Here is a 20584-nt window from a genome sequence, read left to right as displayed (position 1 = left end):
AGAAGGTTTGGTTCTTTCCCAAGAGGCTTAAGATGAACTTGAAAATAACAACAAATATTTGACAATACATTTACGTCACAAGTTACGTTACTGGTTATCTAGGTTATGGCGTTCATTTTATGCACAATTTTTTTTAATCTTTGCTTCAAATGTAAGTTTACATTCTGTATTGATACCTATGTATTGATATACAGAGCTGTGTTTTATTTCAAAGTTTAACAAAAAGTGACACAAGACCAACAAAGATGATGTAATTCTGTCCCCTTGTGGTAGTAGGATTAGCTACTATAACTTCTACACAAAATTAATACAGTACTGTATAATTGTACAGTATATCATATTTCACTATTGTGCGGGAGTCTGAACTGTATCTACAATGCACATTTTCTCAAGTTTAAAAAAACAGTCACCTTTATTTTCTTATGGTAGCATTTTATGTAAAAAGACCTCAAAACAGTGGTGCCAATAAAATCAATAATTAAACATTATATGCGGCAAAGGATAGTATCCTATTGGATTCAACTCATGAGGCTTCAGCATCCAGCGAGTAAATACATATAGGTCCCATACACTTGCCCTTCTATGATTTAAATAAATGACAAGATGTGGTTCAAGCATTCATTAAAAAAAAAAAAAGGAAATACAAAAATCACGAAGTACGAGAGCTTGATTCAACACACTAGTCATAAAATGTCACATTTGAAAAAGCCCAACATGAAAGCAAGAACTTGTCAATGAAACAAAGACAGAATGTGTATGCCTAAATGTACCTGGATACCTAAAATAGCCCACTTAAGAAAACTGCCTAGATGTTTTGTTGGCAAATTATCTCAATCTGATAGTTCTCAATATGATTTCTATGGACATTTAACTAAAAACAGAATATGTTTGTGGCAGTGTATTCTGGCAACACATTAAGTGACTAAAACAATGGAATTGTTCCCGTTTGCATTCAATTAGCAGACAATACATTTGGTTTCTGTTTAAAGGATAACTCTCCATAAATAAACCGAACCCTTTAACACAGCATTCTTTAACATCAATATACAAAACATGAGAAAAGTCCATATAAATATAGGACAGCCTGACGTCCATAAAACATTCAATAAACACATGATTTATAAACGCAATATGATTAAAGTACACTGTCAGCAAACGTTGTGATGGTTATTTAAAACAAGACATATTACACCATAGTGGTCCTGCAGGATGTGAGAGTATGCTTAATGTACAGAAACTAAAGTGCTAACAGGAGATTGAGTGGTATGAATCTACAAATACAGAAAAACATCTCAGGGTTGTAGAGAAGGAACATCGAAAGACTACAATTATAAAAACAAAGCCTTTTACATATATACTGTAGAGATGTGTCATACATACTTTATTAAATAACAAATCTCCTTTTATGTCTCATGACATCATTCATACTGTGGGTCCAATATGGTTACTGGCCTGACTGAAGTAGTACTAGTAGTACTTGTATACAAACACTGCTTTAGTTGTCATTCTAACACACGTCAATGTACAAAAATATGCAATTTGAAAGTGAAAGAGAATGCATTTCATAAATATCTCCTTAAAACATTTAAATCCTGCTTGTTTATTAAGTATTATTTTCATTATCAATTAAATTTGCTGAGAAGTTGCTCCAATTTACTCACAATAAAAATAATGTAATGCTAGCTGCTAATCCCACTAGAAACAAACAAAAGAAAACCACAACATGAGGGATGGGATAAACACAGTCAAGTTCAGTCCCTGAAAATTATCCCCCAGAGATTTAAAGACGGCAGGCACTTGAATATTGTGGTGGTGTTGAGGGTGTTCGGAAAGTGTGGCCGAATCACACCCACAGGTTTTCTTTTAAGTGTGTTTCTGCTTCAAGATGGATGCCTCCACTCTTCCTCATGATTCCATCTCATCCCTGTCGAACGATGGCGGTTCGAAGCTGACCACCTCCTCGTAAGTTAACCCTATTGGACAAGAAGTTGACATCAAATCCAAGTTATGTCATGAGCTCTGCTCCCTCCCCCCAATTATCCAAAAATGTCTACGTACTCTTCCACTCCTCAATTTCCAGCTCACGGCTTTCAAAGCTCTGGTCGTAAGGCTCTGCTTCAGGCTCGTCGTCTGGATCGTGATATTGAGCAAAGTAAGGGTGGGTCAGCGCCTTAGATGCCGTGATCCGTTTGTCCGTGTCCAGCACCAGCATTTTCTCCAGCAGGTCCACAGCTAGAGATCAGAGGACATTGTTATGACTTTTAGTCACACACAACCCACAAGACCACTAGAGGGACTCAGTGAGCCAGGAGAACAGTGACTAGGCCCACTTACCAAGAGGGTTAGCACCGATGAATACATCTGCAAAGTTTCTCTTGGGCATGTGGGCTAGTGAGTTGATATAGTTCCTTGCCTGTAAGAGAAAAACACAGCCCAAGTCAATGTGATGTTAAAAAATAAAAATAAAAATAAACTGCATTGCTTTTCTATTGCAGTGTCTTTCTTCCTTCACAACATCCTTTCAAGTATGTGCATTTGTTTTTGTTGTACTCTTAAAACACTTAGTCATCCAATGTTGACATGCTCAAAACTGGCAAAGTACTGAATGGCTGTGACAACTGCAGATGGGGGGGGGGGGGGGGGAGATCAATGGGAGCAAAAGCTTGTTTGCAAATAATGCACAGTAAATGGTCAGAAAGTGTTTTGCACTCAAATCACAATGCACCAAATCTGTCTATTATCTTAGATGTAAAGTGATTGATGGCATTTCCAGCTGAGGCAGCTTGGAATTTCAGAGGTCTCACCTCATGGCTGGGCATCCTGCTTATGAGGGAAGCTGGGGGAGTCCCCGTCAGACGCATTATCTGCTGCAGCTGGTTTATATCTATGGTGTCCGAGTCAAGGGGCATCATATCAAGAAGGTCAAAGAGCACAGGCACTTCAAGAGTTTGTGCATTAGGAGGGAACACATTTGGGGTGAAAATAAACATAAAAAGGAAGGTACTGTTAGAGATCTACAGCCGTGGTGGCTCATCACTTGTACAGTGCCCCCATACTTCTAGTACATGCTAAAACAGTATTTCTGGAAAACTAATTGAAGCAAGGAACAAGGAGCAGCAAAATCTTTCGTGCTTGACACTCACAGACTCCAAGAAGATTTTCATTGAGAGCGCCTACCATGGGGGGTTCCGACAAGCAGCATTATAGGCTTCAATTGATCAATGTCCTGGACACTGACACGAAGGAAAACTGAGGCGAGGGTGGAGGCGGACTGGGTGACCCTTTTGAATATTTCATCCCCACATTTACATAGAAGCATACACAACTGACACAATCGTTCCAAATAGAAGATAAAAAAATTACATGCGCAACGAAAAAATGGTTGCGCAATAAGCTTCTGCACAGCAATGAAGCAGCCAAACAAGTGCATCAACACGAAACTCTACATATAGACTGTTACATTTAGTGCGGGTGCATTTGAACAGAGCATCCATAAAAATCCACTGATTAATACATGTTGTACTGTTTGCATTTTGCAAGCCCTTTACTACCTTCTACATCTCACCACCTAGCTGCTGTGCATGGAATGCTTGGTGGGAGAGAAACAGGAAGGTGCGCCGTATCACAGAAACAACAGTGGGCAGCGCTGAGTCACAGACCACAGGGGACTCCATCTATATCACAAACGATCACGCACACACACAACACACACGTTTGCAGCGGGGCACTCATTAGAAGGTAATTCGATCACTATGGATTTCTATTGAATTGGACATGTCTATCTGTGTTCATCCACAGTTTACATTCATCTATAACCTTCTCCACAACTCAAGAGGCTGATAGTTGAAGTAGAGTGGAAGGATACGATCTGTGCCGGGAAACAGCGTTCGTCCGGTGAGAAGTTCGGCCATGATGCAGCCCACCGACCAGATGTCCACTAAAACATGGAAGCAACAGTGAATGGTTTACACTGAAACAAACTGTTTTTCATTTTTAAAGGGGAAGTCTACCCTAATTTTTTTTTTTTTTTTACAATAATATGTTGTATGCCCACTAGTCTAAATGTGGTATTAACGGAAACAGGTGAGCTCTGATTGGTTGTTACGGAGCCCCTAAGGCGACATGGTAGGGGGAAAAAATAATTTACGTTCCCTCGCAAAGAACTTTGCGTTCTCTTTTTTATTGATGCAGTAGGATTACGTTTGTGAATGACTACAGCCCAAAACACTCTTCAATTATATAAAAATGAATGACGTAATGAGAAAATTAAGGCACAGTGTCATATCCGAGTGTGTGTACCTGTCATGTTGTAGTGCATCCAGTTAAGCATGATCTCTGGGGCTCGATACCACCGAGTGGCCACATAGCCAGTCATTTCATCATCCGTATGCCGTGCCAAACCAAAATCCAGGATCTGAGGGACCGAAACATTCATTCATGTGAGATAAAGGAGTACACCTAACCTAAATTATGTCATGTGCTACATAATGCATCTTTGTATAATGAAATGAGATCTAATATAAGAGTTGTATCAAAAATGACACTTTCACAAAGAAAATGTAACATGTTGATTATTGTGGTTGCATTATACATTAATATTTTTCCAGTACAGTATTTTGGACGGAGCCGGTGGGTACTATACAGTATATTGTTACAAGTATTTTGCTTTCAATGGCCACACACCTTCAACTCACAGTCTTCATTTACAGCCAGATTACTGGGCTTCAAGTCCTGGGGAGGGGAGAAGATACGTTCAAAAACACAGCTATGATGTATGACATAACAGCATCACAACACAAACACAACAAAGGAAATTTGATGCTGTGTTTATTATGTAGTATTGGACATATACGCATTAAGTGAAATGTGATCTCTGCTTTTTTCGTTTTTGTAATGATTGACTCTACACAACAGCACTTACTCGGTGGATGATGTCTGCAGAATGGATGTACTGCAGGGAAAAGAATGAGAAAATTAAACTCACATGCATTTGTCATTGATAACAAGCTAAGTTTTGTGTTCAGCCACATGCTGCAGCTACAGCAGTAAAAGGAATTCCGCTATCTCACTGCGTAACTTTCAGAAAGGGTTTGTCAGAGCTCTGATCACACGGCAAGTAAACATTTAAATGGAAGCATAAACATGTCAAATAGTAAGGTGAACTCTCATGGAAGAGAGAACTAAAAGGCTGCCTATAGCTACCCCAGCAGATTATCTCAACCAAATAAAACAAACTGAAGATCCATAAATGAAGACATCAATTGAAATCTTCCGTTTAAAAGTTCATATTGCATGCCTGGCCTTTCTCAGATTTTATTTTACTATTATTATTAGTGCTGTCAAAGTGAAAGCGTTAATCATGTATTAACGCAGATTAATCACACTATTAATTTTGATTGCAGATGATCCTTTAGCAGACAGTGGATGGTTACATTAAAAGGTAGCACAGGTTGTGTTTGAGCAATAAACATAACCGCATGCATTAAAAAAAAGCATTGAATAAATGTTTGCGTATGACATTCAGAATATTTGTTCATGTCAAACTATTGGGGTAATTTTTTTCCCTATTTTAAATTATGCAAGTAATTAAATGATTAGAAAAAGAAGAGGATGACCGTGTGCATTGGATTGAAAAATGTTGACGGCCTCCTCATAACATTAAATGTCGAAATAATTAACACATAGGTGCTCTTTAAATTTGGCGGGCAAAAAAAGTTGGGGGTAAAAGGCCTTTTTAATTAAGCGATTAATCGTGATTATTCAAAATTCTAAAATGGGATTAATCTGATTTAAAAATGTAATCGTTCGACAGCTCTAATTATTATACAATTATATTGCAAAGCATGCATGTATTTCTTTTTAAAATGTGACTTAAAACATCTACAATTGACAGTTCTAAAATTGCCACAATTGGACCCTGGAGGGATTTCACTATAGGAAATAATTGTTCAAATTCAAGCAAGAGTTCGACCAGTCTTCTGGAAAACATGAAGCAGTACGTAATGCTTCCATACGTGCAACTGATCAGCGGTGCCCGACTACGCGACTTTACATTCACCAACCTTTAGGCCTCTGAGAATCTGGTAGATGAGGAACTGGACGTGGTCATCCGTCAGCTTCTGACACTTGACGATGTTGTTGAGGTCTGCCCCCATTAAATGGGTCACCAAGTAGCTGCAAAAAAATAATCAGCCACTCATGAAGGAGACTACCAAGCTTGCTTCTACAGCAGCATCTCGCTCCTTGCGGTGTTGCAGTGCATTAATTAGTTATTAAAGATCCTTTTAAGCCATATGTTGCCATTGCGCCTTCTGTTGACAAGAGAAACCTACAATTCAATCTTAAAGGGGAAGTCAACACCCCCCAAAAAAACTAGACAATATGCCCAAGCAGCCCCACTAGTCTAAATGCGGTATTCTGGTTAATAATGCGTTAGTGGAATATGAGTTAAGCAGCAAAATGCAGCAGTTTTTATCGATATCAGAAGGCGGCCATTTTGCCACTTTCTGTCGAGTGAAAATTACATCCCAGTTGCTCAGGTCTCAGGTAACAACCAATCACAGTTCAGCTTCAGAAAACAGGTGAGCTGTGATTGGTCGTTGCCTGAGCAATTGTGACGTCATCTTCAGTTGACAGAAAGTGGCAAAATGGCAACCCTCTGAGATGGCTAGATTTTGCTTCATAATTCATATTCCACAAATGTAATATTAATCAGAATGCCATGTAGTGAGGTCACATATAACATATTATTGTCAACAAATGTTTAAGATTGACTTCCCCTTTAAGTCATGCATTTTAACAAATTGGTAATCAAGTCAGAAAAACTATAACAATTGCATTAAACCAGAGCTGATTATGCAAGTGTGCATAAATTATTGACGCGTGTCAAAGAGTAGTTAGGATGCTAGACGAGCTGGACCTCACACGTTTAGTCGTAGTGACCTAGAAGTGCAACAAGCTTCATGACGTCACCCCCACGGAGAGACCCTGTACACACTCACTGGAGTTGTCTGCGCACACAAATGCGCAGACTGCCAGATGGCTGTTACCATGGAAACAACTCCAATGTGCACAGTGCATCTGCTTAACCTACATTCACCTAAAACACAACATTTATGGTACAAGTGATGAAAGGGTGGGGGAAAGTGTGACTTACACATCACTGAACTCTTCTAAGCTTGTTGCAGGTGTGAAAACGTCTAACAGACCGATCACCTGAGGAGGGGGGGGGGGGAGAGGGTAAAGATCATGTTTACACACAATGATGAATACACTATATTAGTGTTCTTCAAAATCATGACTTCAATTTGCTCAAGCAGACAGCTAAGCCATTTCCTTAGTTTCACACCACACAAACATTTACGGTTAGATTCGATTATAGTGGCACACCGTTTTTGTTTGTGTATTCAAATTTATCTGGCAAACATAACCACTGTCAGGAAGGAGCAATTGTTCTTTGCCCAATAATTATGAAGTGTATTTATTTTTAAGCCTGTGAGGAATGCAAATCAACAGCAGTAAATGTAACAAGGCCAAGCCAGAGAACATGCAAGTTAAGCACTGACTAAACTTGTTTGTCTTATAGCATCATCACATCTAAAAATAATATGATGATGGTGGCATGCCGCAAAGTTTGTACAATCACCACACGCAGCTCTGAATAGTGACGAAAGCACACATGCTCGAGTTAAAAGATAGCGGAATGTAGGTGATCGAGGGCTGCTGTAGAAATGATTGATTAAAAACATATATTTTTTAAGTATTTATGAAAATATACATTAACTCTTTCAATGCCAGACAATTTCAGAAAAGATAAGGAGGTCATACAGGGATGCACACCCGTGAACCCTTCCCCCTTCCAAAACAGAGTGCCATGGATAAGTACAGTACAGTATTGTAAAACGCAGTTGTGTCATAGCTGCTCACCCTGGGCCCGCCCACACAGAACACTCACACAGATGATTGGTCGGCTACAGACACAACAAATATCTGATTGGTTCATCCTAGCTTCCAAACTCAAAACCCAGGGAGTCTCCCAGCAACAGCGGGAGGAAAACAGAATGTCTCTCTACTGTCTGTGCAACAAAAGGTAAGTAATATAACATGCTGCTGAATTTAGAACCCACAGACAAAAATAATAATACACTGCATGCAATTTTCTATGTTATGATGAAATAATACGGCAATATGCTTGATGACAAATTACCGCATATCATGGCCAGAGGGTGTTTGTTTACTCAAATGCGGATTGGCCCCGGTGTGTACGTGTAGTGGGTGGAATAAATGAGACACTGAGTCTACAAAATCCCCAATTTTTTTCCATTTTAATCCCATGGGTCCAGTTTTACACATGATAGATCAGTCAATCATTAATGGCACAATGAAAATAAATATAGTAGAAAAGCATATGTTGTGTGGCTGCTGACAGGGAGCCTGCTTAGACTAGTTTTAATCATGTTTTGGCGTGGAAATGCTTCTCTCTAGGGAGCCTTTTCACGACATGAGGAAGTGTGGTTAGTTTTCAATAAGGTTTGGATTAAGCATCACTTTGTCTTTTCTCTTCAGCAAGCGCATTCTAGCAAAAATGATCCGTCCACACCCTAGATCCCCCTCAGGCCACATACGAGTGCGATAAACTGATAATAAATACAAAGATATAGTGGATATAGTGTACTAAGTGACACATCAATAACCTGATTGCATCATCTCCTGCTTCAATTTTAACCATTCCGTCTGGCGTCTATCGTTTTCTTGCACAAAAGTACCAAAACAGTGTTGGTAGCCTCATGCTTTGCCCTTGTTTTCCTTCAACTGGAACTGAGGATTAAGTGAAGGTGGGGTGAACATCTATGATGCACTGCAGGAATTTGCGGTGTCAGTTGCAAAGAACAACAGCAGCTAGACTCCAATAGTAATTCACCCTCTTGATGTATACAACTATGAGTGGAAACTTTCTAGCGTGATCAAATAAAATAAATTATTAATTGTGCACAGCATAAAAGCATCCATACTTGATCAGCTTAAAATTCCCCGCTTTGTGACATCTGTATAAGCTTCACAAATGCATAGATTGCTTTTAGAGCAGCTCACATCCTTTGCCTGGAGCCGCTCGCTTGACAAAACTATGTGATTATGTAACATTAAGTGGTCAAAGTGGATGTAGCACCAGCACACAGCATCTACTGTAAAAGTGTGTGGGCAAGTGTCTGCAGGTGATGTATCCACATTGCACAACAACACGGTGGTTTTTAATTCTTCTTCTCACACCCTCTGGTCATATAGTCGCCATTACACGCACCACATGGTGACATTGCTGGAAGGATCTCTAATCAATGAGCTTTACTAAGACGGGTAAACAAAGTGCCACAGTTGTTTTTTTTCCTCTTTGTGCAAATAGAATTACAGATGATCACAATATTTAGCAATTCCTTAAAAACATGCCATACACCACTCACCATTTTACAGCAATAGCACATAATTCACTTTCATTTAACAAATGGTGCAATTTCGAGTTTGAAATACTAGGACAGACACAATTCTCATCTGTTTGGCTCTAAACACCGCCATAATGGATATGTAATTAAACAACTGCGGCCTTTTAGCTTGAATTAGAGGGTGTTTGATACTTACATTTTCATGCTTCATATGTTTTAGCAGCCGCAGCTCTCTGTAAGTTCTCTTTGCATGGATGATGGATTGGAAAGGTCTGGACAACTTCTTCACTGCTACCTTTAGGCTCGTCTTTACGTCATATGATGAACTGTAAGATACACAAAAGTAGTAGTCTATGCTAAGATGTTCACAGTAAAAAGGTGCAATATATCAAAGTCAGTGACAGTTCCCTAGATAAAATGGTGCACTGTGGGCTGCCTTGTAAAGAAAGCATGTAGAAAACATGCAGGGCATTGGTTTCCCCTGAAACCCTACTGTCAGAAGCTGTACAAGGAAGGAACATGACTGAATCTGCTGTTACTCATTAGTTGTATTGTGTAAAAGGCACACGTGTGAAAAGTCAATTTGTATTTACAGCAAAAGCACCAACTAAACTGATCAATTCCGAAGAACAATAAAAACCCTCAGATCACTGTTGCAAAATAAATGTCTTTGGGTGTTGCCCTGGAAAGGCAGCCAAACTTTTATTACTCACTGCACTGTGGCAGCTCCATTTGGCATTGTACTAATCTCAATTTCCCACACCAAGGAGTTCATGTTTCTTTGTTTGCAAGACCTGCTTAATCAGTTCTCTGGCACTTTGGAGAAGTGAATGACTCCATTCGATTTTTGGTAAAGATCAAGATGTGGGATGTAGAATTTATTTTCGGTTTCATTAAAACGGCAAACCGACGTCTTTATATATGTGAACAGACTACAAGCAAATATAACCTTAGGTACAAATAAAGTTACCTCAACTAGCTAGCTAAATTGCCCTAAACTTTCACGTAAGTCTCTTGACACATTGATTAATACGTCGACCAATAAATAAACATAACACATCTATGTACATGCGTATTGTGACTGTAATGTTGTAATTTGATTTGTGAGGATTGTTTTCATTTGCCAAAGTCCAATGCATTTCAATGAGCGGAGAGTGTCCTTTTCACAGAGAAAAATGCTGCATTCGAAGAAAGTGGGAAATGTGATTTATCCCATTCGGATTGTATCAGTTCCGATCTCAAAGTATTGGAAGCAAATGCAAATAAATGACCTACGTTCACATGACACAATGTGATTTGGAATGACTGTGTTAACCAGAACAAACAATTAATTGGAATCAGGCAACTTTGTTGTTTACATTTGCCTCAAACTCTTTGAGGGCGGAACTGGGACACTACGAAATTCCGAATGGGATAACTCAGACTCTTCAAACCTTTCTCGAATGCGGCATAAGACCCCCATTTTGACTTGTGATGTAAGCTCGGAATTGTCAATAAAAAATAAATTAAATAAAAAAACTTTTCAAAAATAAACACTTGGTCTGGTATATATATATATATATATATAAATTAGTTTAGCCTTGATAGGCCTGCATTCTGCTCACTGCCATTCTAGTTTTCTAGAACAGCCTTGACAGCAACCACGTCTGTGAGGGCAGTGCAAAAAACAAACAAAAAAGTTCTAGCAGTTTTCACATAACAATAAAGAAGTATAAAAAAAACAAAAGAGATAAAAGATGATTGGATCAACTCAAACTGTGGTGAAGAAGTCTATGGGAATATGCAACATGCATGTGGGTCATTGATCTACAGTAGTGTAACTCTATGCCTCATTGTCAGAAAAACAAGAACAGAAATGGGTGTGACAAAAAGAAAAGTGAAACACAGACCGAAAGTGACTTAAGTCCTAGCTGTATTGTCTGACTGACAGCAAGCTAACATTGTCGGTCAAGTTGGTAAGTTTTTACCAGACAAACTAGAAAGCCAAGACCTTTGACAACCGGGTCCAATGAGGCGGAAGAGAGGCTGTGAGCCAGATGGTCCTGGCCTGCGTTAATTTGGGGGGGGGGGGGGGGGGGCCTTACAATAACGCACATTCCTTTTAGGTCAACTAGTTACACTGCATTACAAATGGCTCATTACAAGATCTTGTGGCGAGACACAGAGACACCAAGCAGTGAGTGGTTCACCCACATTGAGCCTTGGCAGCTGAACTGCAAAACTACCTGCACCAGTGACCCAAGCTGCAAGTGCAATATGACCTGGACATTCAACTATATTTATCCATTACATGTTTCAAGTGGAAGAGGTGAGTCTTTTCCTCAGGTGACACTTCCGATACAGGGACACCAACACTTACGAACTTTAGTCAGCAGCCTATCAAGATGTGTCGCAGTGACACCGAATGATATGCCTAAATACCCGTAATAACAACATTAAGATAAGCAGAGTGTTTTTCTTCTTCAGCGCGAATGAGATAATCACACGCAACCGGTGGACTTTCTGTCCCCCTCAGCCTTGAGAGACGACTTGTGTGTCATCCGAGTGGAAGACACACTCTCAGATGAACACTGACTTCACAAAGCTGCATGCACGCTGTCGTTTTAAAGTGCTGCTGATCTGGAGGACAAACAAGATGGGTGCATGCAAACAGAATCCAATTAGTTGGTAATAAAAAGCAAGGATAATAAGACAGCGGCCATAAAAATGCAAAAGGAGCGATGCTGTGACATCGGAGGGGGGCGAGTCTCGGCAAGTAAGGACAATTGGTAGATGTACACACGATGGTTGAATATCTATATCATGGCTTTACAATGTCCAAATATGAATATTTGATGACCCTTTGGATCTTTTAAAATACTCACTCATTTGAATCTGACGTCCAAAAATTCCAAGAAATCTAGGACGGGGGTACATTTCTGTCTAGCATTTACGGCATGAATCGTTGAGGGTTTGTAGGAGGATTTATTTCCCACGCGCAACACAATGAACAATTTCTGTTGCTCAAGTGTTGGGGTCTTCGTTCTTCCACGGAAGGCAGCGCTGTACTGTAGACAGCCCAGTGAAGCCAAGCTGTTGTAAAACGTGCAGAATGCGGCTTGGCTTGGCATAGTCTTGCCGAAATAAACTTTGATTTCCCTGGAAATGCATCAAAGGGCAATGGACACACCTCCATACAATCACAGATGCTGGCTTTTGAACTTGGTGGTCTTTTTTCTCTCTCTTCATCTTCAGCCCAGAGGACATGACTTCCATGAGTTCCAAAAACAATATGACATGTGGACTGTGCACACTACAGGAGTTTTATACTTCAGCATCAGCCGAGTTTGGTTTCTGTGTACTGATGATGATGATGATGATGATGATGAGTCTTTGGCCTTGCAAAGCAGCGTTTTAAGTTGCACTTGTAGTAAATAAGTCTGTTAGCTGACAGTTGTATCCAATGTGCCTAGTAAGCCCATGTGGTAATTATCCTATAACATTCACTGCCATTGACGGGTATAGATGTCAAAAATTAATTTGAACTATTTCTACTAGTTTCATATTTGTTCCCACTTTTGTTAACAAGAGAAGAAAACCCAGATTTTTTTATTGTACATTTAGAACGGATATAAAATTTGTGATTAATCGTGAGTTAACTATTGAAGTCATTGGATTAATTATGATTTAAAAATGTAATCGCCTGACGCCCCTAATTTTTTACATTTTCTTTTTCTCTTTTAAAAAGAAAAGATTATTAAAAATACAAAAAAAGATTAAAAATGAGGGGTGCAGGCGATTAAAATGTTTCGTAATTAAATGCATGACTTCACTAGTTAACGCAAGATTAATCACAAATTTTATATCTGTTCTAAATGTAAAAATTTTTTAGGTTTTCATACTCTTGTTAACAAAAGTGGAAAAAAATGTTAAACTAATAGAAATAGTTCAAATGAATTTTTGACGTCAATGGCAGTGAATGAGTTAATTGTGAGTTAACTATTGAAGTCACGCGATTAATTACAATAAAAAAATTTAATTGTCTGACGCCCCTAATTTTTAATAATCTTTTTTTTTTTAAATTAGGGGCATTAGGCGTTACATTTTTTAAAATTGTAATTAATCACATGACTTCACGAGTTAACTAATGATTAATCACCAATTTTACATCTGTTCTAAATGTACAATAAAAACAATTCTAGGTTTTCATACTCTTGTTAACAAAAGAGGAAAAAAATGTGAAACTAATAGAAATACTTCAAATGAATTTTTGACGTCTATAGCCGTCAATGGCAGTGAATGAGTTAGTGATGTTGGTTTTTCATGCGGTGCCACTGCCCCATGACATGTCTAAAGTCATGCATTCAACGCCGCCTTGTCGCTTTAGCAGGAAGTCATCCCCAAAAATTTCTTTACAACATGTTATATGTGCCCACATAGCATTCTGAGTATTATTGTGTCCACCCCTTTTTATCTATCCCAGGGGTGGCCATTTTGCCAATTGCTGTAGACTGAAAATGGCGTCAATGTTGCCTGGGGCTCAAGCAACGACCAATCACGGCTCACCTGTTTTCTGAAGCTGAGCGCCTGAGACATGACTGGTTATTAGGAGCCAACCAATCACAGCTCACCTGTTTTCTGAAGCGGAGCCATGATTGGTTGTTAGCTTGAGCCCTGTGCAACTGCAAGTGGCAAAATGGCCGCCCCCTGAGATGAAGTTTAGACTAGTGGGGCTGCATACAACAAATTATCGTAAAGAAAATGTTTGGGTTGACTTCCTCTTTAAGTGTACACATTTCTCCAGCTTCTCTGAAGGAATGCCATAATTTCTCACAACTGTACGCTGGACATTATTGTAAAACAGTTGGAAAGCTTTGAATTGCACCCCATCCTTGCTTGTGACTACTCAAGCTCCTCTTGTACTCAATTATGACACTCGCCTGTTTCCACTGAACGTGTTCACCTGTGAAATGTTCCAATATTTTTGATGTCACTTGGGTTTTGAGTGGCTGCCGATACGAGTCCTGATCCGATCCCTCGGCAATGCATCAAGAAGATGGAAGACAGAAATGGTCTCAACCGTCTTGTTTTTAATTTTCTTTTGTGCAAGACTACATAAATAAAGTGCAACAAGTAAAATCTAACAAAAAAAAATCAAGTAAGAATCTAACCTATGTCTATCTTAGATGATCTCAGTGATCATGGAAAGAACACTGGCAGTAAATTGGACTTACCGTTATTGGTCTAGTAATATCATCTCTTTATGACAGGAACTAACAGAACTGGTGTAACAATAAAGAAAAAAAAGGTTCAACGTCAACAAAAGGCAATTAAATAAGAAGCAGAACAAGTTGTTCTGTTTATCATCAAAGTAAGTGCTGTCAGGTTCCACATTTTAGTCTAATGGTTTTCTTAGCTCTTAACTCTCTTTTCCACTCAATGACAATTAGGATACAATTCCACATAAAGTCAACCTGATTAAACTTTGTGAAATAAATATGCTAAAACCGGTTACAATGACAGAAAGAATAGGATTTGTTGTGCTTGATGATTCATTAGTGAATATGTACATGTGCTTTTGGGGTCTGTAAGTAGACCGCACAAAGCTGAGACATGTAGAGTTAAATGGAAGCACTCAGTCAATATTGTGATTCACTCTTAAGTGCTGGTTTGACAGTCATAGTACTTTGTAACTCAAACCTGCACATATTCCTTCACAATTTGATACTAAAGCAAAAGAACAATTGCAAATGATAAGTTTTGATGGCATTGAGGTTTTTCTCACTTGTGCTATGCGCATTTATTTGTTGTTCAGTAGCTTTGATCATAGTTTTTGCCTTAGCTATTATATTTGGTACCTTTTATATTATAATTAATTTTGTCAAGCACAGTGTTCATTTAACTCCATTTATTCTGTTTGCGTTGTCTGTACTTTTTACAAAACAATTATGTATTTTTGTCATGCAAAGTGTTAGAAAAGTTTCCGAGATTCATTTCACTGGATGAGTGCAAATGTTGCAGCTTTTCAAAGCCACAGCACTGTCTCAGCTCTATTTGCCTCAATTTGGTGTACTGTAATCAGTTTTTCCACTTCAACAGTGCTACGGCAAATTGTGAAAATCACACTACACCGGGAATAGGCTCCAGCTCCTCATAACCTGAACAAAATGAGTAGAGAAAATGGATGGATGTACTTCTTTCATCCTCCCCAGATGTAAAACAGACATAAAAAGAAGGAAAGTCAACTGTGGTTGGGATCTTGGGGTATAGTTTAGTTTTTGTATAGTATGCCAAAAGAGGAATCTTTAAAGTGGCAAATGCAATGATGTATAGAAGAGGATTAAGGCGGGCTGGTAATATGCATTATTTGCAAACTGCATTGAAGTTTCACTGCAAGGTGATGTCATTGCTTACACATTAAGCATCGAAAAGTGCACCTAAGCGCACAAACGTGTATAGAACGACTGGAGAGTGGGGTGCAATGACAGAATTTAGTGATGACTAAGAGTTGTGCGCCTAACCTCGGGACAGTGAATCATGGGTGTACTACAAAGAGTGACATCATTCTAGAGTCATCACCCTGCTCTTTTTTTTTCAGCCTCCTATTCAAAGCCCTCGCTGTGCACAAGGGGGCCTACTTTACTTACTGCAAACCACGTGACCTTCTGGTTCTCTGCAGGCCGGCTGCACCCAATTGGAAAATGTGTAATGCATGCAGAGCGCCAATGCAAAGCGTTAGCTTGTGCACGCTGGAGCCTTGGACACAATCGCAGTGTCCCAAATCGTAATCAAATCTGATGAAGAGGCTGTTCACAGGACTGATGAAGGAGCATGCACAGGCACGCCACCACTAATAAGGCAGGGTAAAAAGCTGCACATTTTCAACTTGGAAAATTCAAGAAACAAACAGGTGTTAAAAGGAAGGGTAACAAATGACAACTTGAGAGCGTGTACGCTGTTTTGGGGAACTATGAAAAGGTAGGGCACGTTGAAAGCAACTGCTTACCAAACAGAACCATAGGCACCAGATCCGACGGGAGACAGGTTCTGGTACCGCTCCGGGACCTCCCACATTGTTTTGTTGAGCTCCTGCCGGTAAAAAGTGGGTCTCTCCTGCGACATTCCTGCGGATTTAAGTAGCTCCGCAGCGAGGAGGCGAAACAAGGCAGCGGAAACTTGTGCCCTCTCCTCCCCGTGTGGCACCCACGAGAAGGCTGGCTATACTCTTTGGTGATAAATCGGCAAAACTGATGCGATTTCTGGAGGGTGGGGGAAAGACAACTAGGGGCGCCTCGTGGTGCAAAACGAGTTCCAAAGAAAGCTCTCCAATGCTGCGTGCACCTCCTCGACGGAGGTAACTTCCCCTTCTCTGAAGGCGCTCGGTCAGGTTGGACGAGCCTCAGCTGGATTATTCGCTCTCTTTCGTGTTCTGCTCGGCATGCGGAAACGTGAGCGCGTATTTGTCTTGGTCACAGCGCGCTCCCGGCACGGAAGTCTCGCGAGAACGCGAAAACAAGGGTGCTCCGAAAGGAAACCGTTGGTGCCTTCGATGCATTCGGTGAGGGTTCGCTTCCCCACTCGGGAGACCATTATTTGTATGTGTGTTCGTTTGAGTGAGTGAGTGAACTTAAACAAATAAAATAAACTGTTGGTGACGTCATTAAACACATCAATGACATTTGTGATAATAAACGTAATCCTTAATACTGTACAGCTATTTAACTTTTTCTACAAGAACATAAATGAAAGGCAATACACGTAGCAGTTAACCCTAAAGATTATAGCTAGCAATCCATATATAGAAAATGAATATAAACTATATATATATATATTATATATGTAATCCCAATACTAATTATCTTTATATTCGGCTAATCTTATATTGACTTGTCAACACATCCAACAAATATTTCAAGTGTCAAAACTGCGCAAACAATGTGTACTTATTGGGAAAGGGTCACATTGAAAAATCTACATCTGTGATGCCTTTTTTTCCCGCTAAATGTGGCAGACTTAATCTTTATAAATCAACCTTCTTGATCGGATTACAAACTCCAGGTTGTTAATGGAAGGTAGAAACTAGAAAAAAAAAGGTTGTTACTGCCAAAATTCCACGTGTACAGGAGCTGATTGCATTGGTAACGATTGTTCATTTATTTCTTTAGAGTCAAACACACTCGCTGAATAAACATAAAACAAAAAACAGTGAGACATTTTTATGTAATTGTTTTTTTTTTTTTAAATAAAAACATACAAGTTGTGTTGCTAACATTTTACTGAAAATACCATTGTACTACCTCCCCAGTCTTTTCTTTCAATGAAATTGTCAGACAACCACTTGCACCTATTTATAGCATTATAGGCTTTGAGGCAGATTTCATATTTATGTTGGTCCAATTTGTACAAACATCCATTGGTAACAGTAATCATTATAGACTGATTTAAAAAATAAGCATCCATTAGACGGGCTGAGTTAGATGTGTAGTGCAAGGACCTGTTTCATATCCACAATATTTGTGGGAAAACAAAAGGTGAAAGGTACACAATTGTGTCAAAATGCATCATATATTACTTTATCCAGCCAGTGAAGTAGTTTTACAGATTTTACCGTGTGAAAAACATGTAGAATTGATCATTTTCAGTTTGAAACTACACATCTAAACTAAATTCATGTTGTGCAGGTAAACAATGCAATGACACATTGCCATGCCCTCAGTATAAATAATTACGTGAATGAAGAAGACAACAGTTTGCATTGAAAACATTGTGACACCACATGGCCCGCCCACTTCCCTGTATTAAAACTATGGGGTGGATTCAGGATGACCTCATCTGTTTTGGGAGACATTATCTCCCCAGTCACCAGAAGGGGGCAGCACTGACTCATCCTTTTCAACGAAAGTCCATGAGGCGATGTGACGTCTTGAGCCACATAGTCCATCCACTCGCTGTTCCACAAGGACGAGGCATGATCTCACTGAGTCAAGCACCCGCTTGTGCCAATCCAAAGCTTCCCATTCCAGTCTGGTTTCATCATTTCAGGAAGATCAAATAAAAAGCCATCACCACACAGGAGATCGCCACAGAAATATGCAGCCGTGTCCCAATGACTGCAGCTACAAAGAATCAAAATATGACATTTACAAATTACAACCGCAATATGATCAATAATATAATATAAAGCCTTTTTTTTAAATGGTTAAGACGCCTTTAGTGTCATATTGGCTCCGAAATCTTGTTCCCCAGAATCACAATAGGAATGGAAAGTAACACAAGATAAGGACTGTTAAGTGTACGCTGTATACTAATATACATAGTATTACATAATGGTGGGAAATTGGTAATGTGACTTAACAGTTGCCTATATCTTTATGTCACAAAGATTATTTATTTGAAAATGCTTCGTAATAAAGTCTTAGATAATAGTGCACATGGTAATTAACAGTTTTGTCTGTTTACTTCACAGGAACTTGGAAAATGTTACATTATTTTATTAAGCTGTCTAAAACCTGCATTTAAAAAAGTAATACTCTCCTTGAGTGCCCACCAACACGTTTCCATGAGGATGTTATGTCATAGAGAACTCAAGTCTAACCTTATATTGTTTTTCAAAGTCTGTCGATTTATCAGCGCTACCTATAATCGGCTTTGATTTATATCCATACATTTTAATAATATACTACAAACTAGTGATAATTCAAACAAATTATAATGCAAAATATACATACTGATCTAATTCACTGCAAAAAAACACTCAACATTATTTATTTGTATGCTAAATACATGACATATAATTACGCTGTTTGACAAAGTACAACTGAGCCGCATAGATGCTGTGACTGCAAGCAAACCAGGCCACATTATTGGTTTGAAAATCTTCTAATTGTGAACAGGTTCATTTGTGATCCAAGGTTCGTCCTCTGCAAGAAGCTAATATTTAACAATATTAAAATACATAATTACAATAAAGCAACCCCTATTGATTTTCAACATTTGTTATTATTGTCAGTGTAGTGCGACAAACCTACCTTTGTAGAAGACTCCCCACACTCCTTTCTTCTCTGACAGCAGCCAGCTGTTGAGGCGAGGAACTTTTTTGAAGTACGCACACGTGCAGACGAAGAGCAGCCCAAACACAAGGATGCCATCGAAAGAGTACACTTTGGAACAGGGGTACAAAATAGGTATTTTTATAATATAATATGTTTAGTATTGCTTTTTAAGCAAATATTTAAATGATCTTGATCATGTGATAACATCAAAGCAATGGCGCGTTACAGATTATTAGTGCATATGAAAGGCTCTTTTTGGGGTTGTGAATGCTCATGTAATCCATTGTTATTTTGATTTGTGCATGATTTGATTTGTGAGTCTAAGCAAAATATTAAAGCAATTCTGGCATTTTAAATTGTTAGACGAAAGCTGCTGACATGATTATGACAGTGTTTGACGCAGGTTAAGCAAATGGTGTGCATGGACATACAGTACAACAGTTTCACTATTATGAGCTCTATAATGCAAAAAGAAAAACATCTGTTCGACTCCGCTGATCTAAGGTAGTTACCAGATTTCAATGTAGCATTGAGCAAAAATAAATCAGCACTATCAACGGGGTGGTTACTCTCGGGGTGGCCGGATGTGTCAAATGACAATTTGAGACCATTCTAGATTTATAAACTAGTAGAGCAGCCGTTTGGGTAACCGAAGCGACAGCTCCGGGCCACGTCTACAGCTAACTTAACGTTAGCTTTCGTCAGCTAAGGTTAACTACTCTGCTGCTGACATTTATTCAACTCGCGTTTTAGTAAATATCACTTACCATTTGTCATATTCGCAGTGGCCTTTTATCGATGTTACGTAACTGTTAACTTATGTCCATCAAAACGCCATCGTGTGTTTTGGAAGAGCGAAGCTAACGAAATCGACTTCGCATACACCGGATTGACATTTCCGGTTTCAAACCTCCTTTTACTTCTTTGCGTTTGCCTGGCGTCCAAAGCGCACTGCTGCCACCTGGTGGAATTCTGGATTCACAACACCCTGTGTCACATGCACAAAATAATCAGTTTTCACCACTATGTCAGTCGAATGTGTTTTGACTGTAGAGTCGGATTTAGCTAAACTTCACATGACTTACCATAAACGTTATTTGGATATGCCGTTGAAGATAC

General features: G+C 39.2%; 1 protein-coding gene across 3 annotated transcripts; it reads right to left on the bottom strand.

The window, feature by feature from the left end:
• Nucleotides 1-220: 220 nt before the first annotated feature.
• LOC147167019 (protein kish-B) lies at nucleotides 221-20398 on the bottom strand. 3 transcript variants are annotated; one of them, XM_086087253.1, is made up of 14 exons: nucleotides 20233-20398; nucleotides 19442-19573; nucleotides 16420-16537; nucleotides 9631-9760; nucleotides 7157-7215; nucleotides 6063-6174; nucleotides 4922-4951; nucleotides 4684-4731; nucleotides 4300-4414; nucleotides 3866-3937; nucleotides 2805-2884; nucleotides 2335-2413; nucleotides 2059-2232; nucleotides 227-1973 (listed from the first exon to the last, which is right to left on the bottom strand). In XM_086087253.1, the coding sequence occupies exons 1-14, from the start codon at nucleotides 20240-20242 to the stop codon at nucleotides 1906-1908; spliced, it is 1227 nt and encodes a 408-aa protein (XP_085943379.1). In that variant the 5' UTR covers nucleotides 20243-20398; the 3' UTR covers nucleotides 227-1905. The 3 variants fall into 3 exon arrangements, with proteins under 3 accessions (XP_085943376.1, XP_085943379.1, XP_085943377.1); XM_086087250.1 differs by lacking the exons at nucleotides 16420-16537; nucleotides 19442-19573; nucleotides 20233-20398 and adding an exon at nucleotides 14377-14605 and having other exon boundaries at nucleotides 221-1973; XM_086087251.1 differs by lacking the exons at nucleotides 227-1973; nucleotides 2059-2232; nucleotides 2335-2413; ... (7 more) ...; nucleotides 9631-9760; nucleotides 16420-16537 and adding an exon at nucleotides 17544-18529.
• Between the last annotated feature and the right edge of the window lie 186 nt (nucleotides 20399-20584).

The sequence above is a fragment of the Leptonotus elevatus genome, chromosome 10, assembly GCF_054856555.1.
Source record: "Leptonotus elevatus isolate MCC_2025b chromosome 10, RoL_Lele_1.0, whole genome shotgun sequence".
In the NCBI taxonomy this organism is placed as follows: domain Eukaryota; kingdom Metazoa; phylum Chordata; class Actinopteri; order Syngnathiformes; family Syngnathidae; genus Leptonotus; species Leptonotus elevatus.
This window is presented reverse-complemented; position numbering and strand designations above follow the sequence as displayed.

Bases quoted from the DNA above. Each gene is read 5' to 3' on its own strand.
- LOC147167019 (XM_086087253.1), bottom strand. The intron at 4,415-4,683 runs GTGTGTGGCCAT...TCGGTCCCTCAG, and splicing joins ATGAAGACTGTGAGTTGAAG to ATCCTGGATTTTGGTTTGGC. The intron at 2,233-2,334 runs GTAAGTGGGCCT...TCTGATCTCTAG, and splicing joins CATCGGTGCTAACCCTCTTG to CTGTGGACCTGCTGGAGAAA.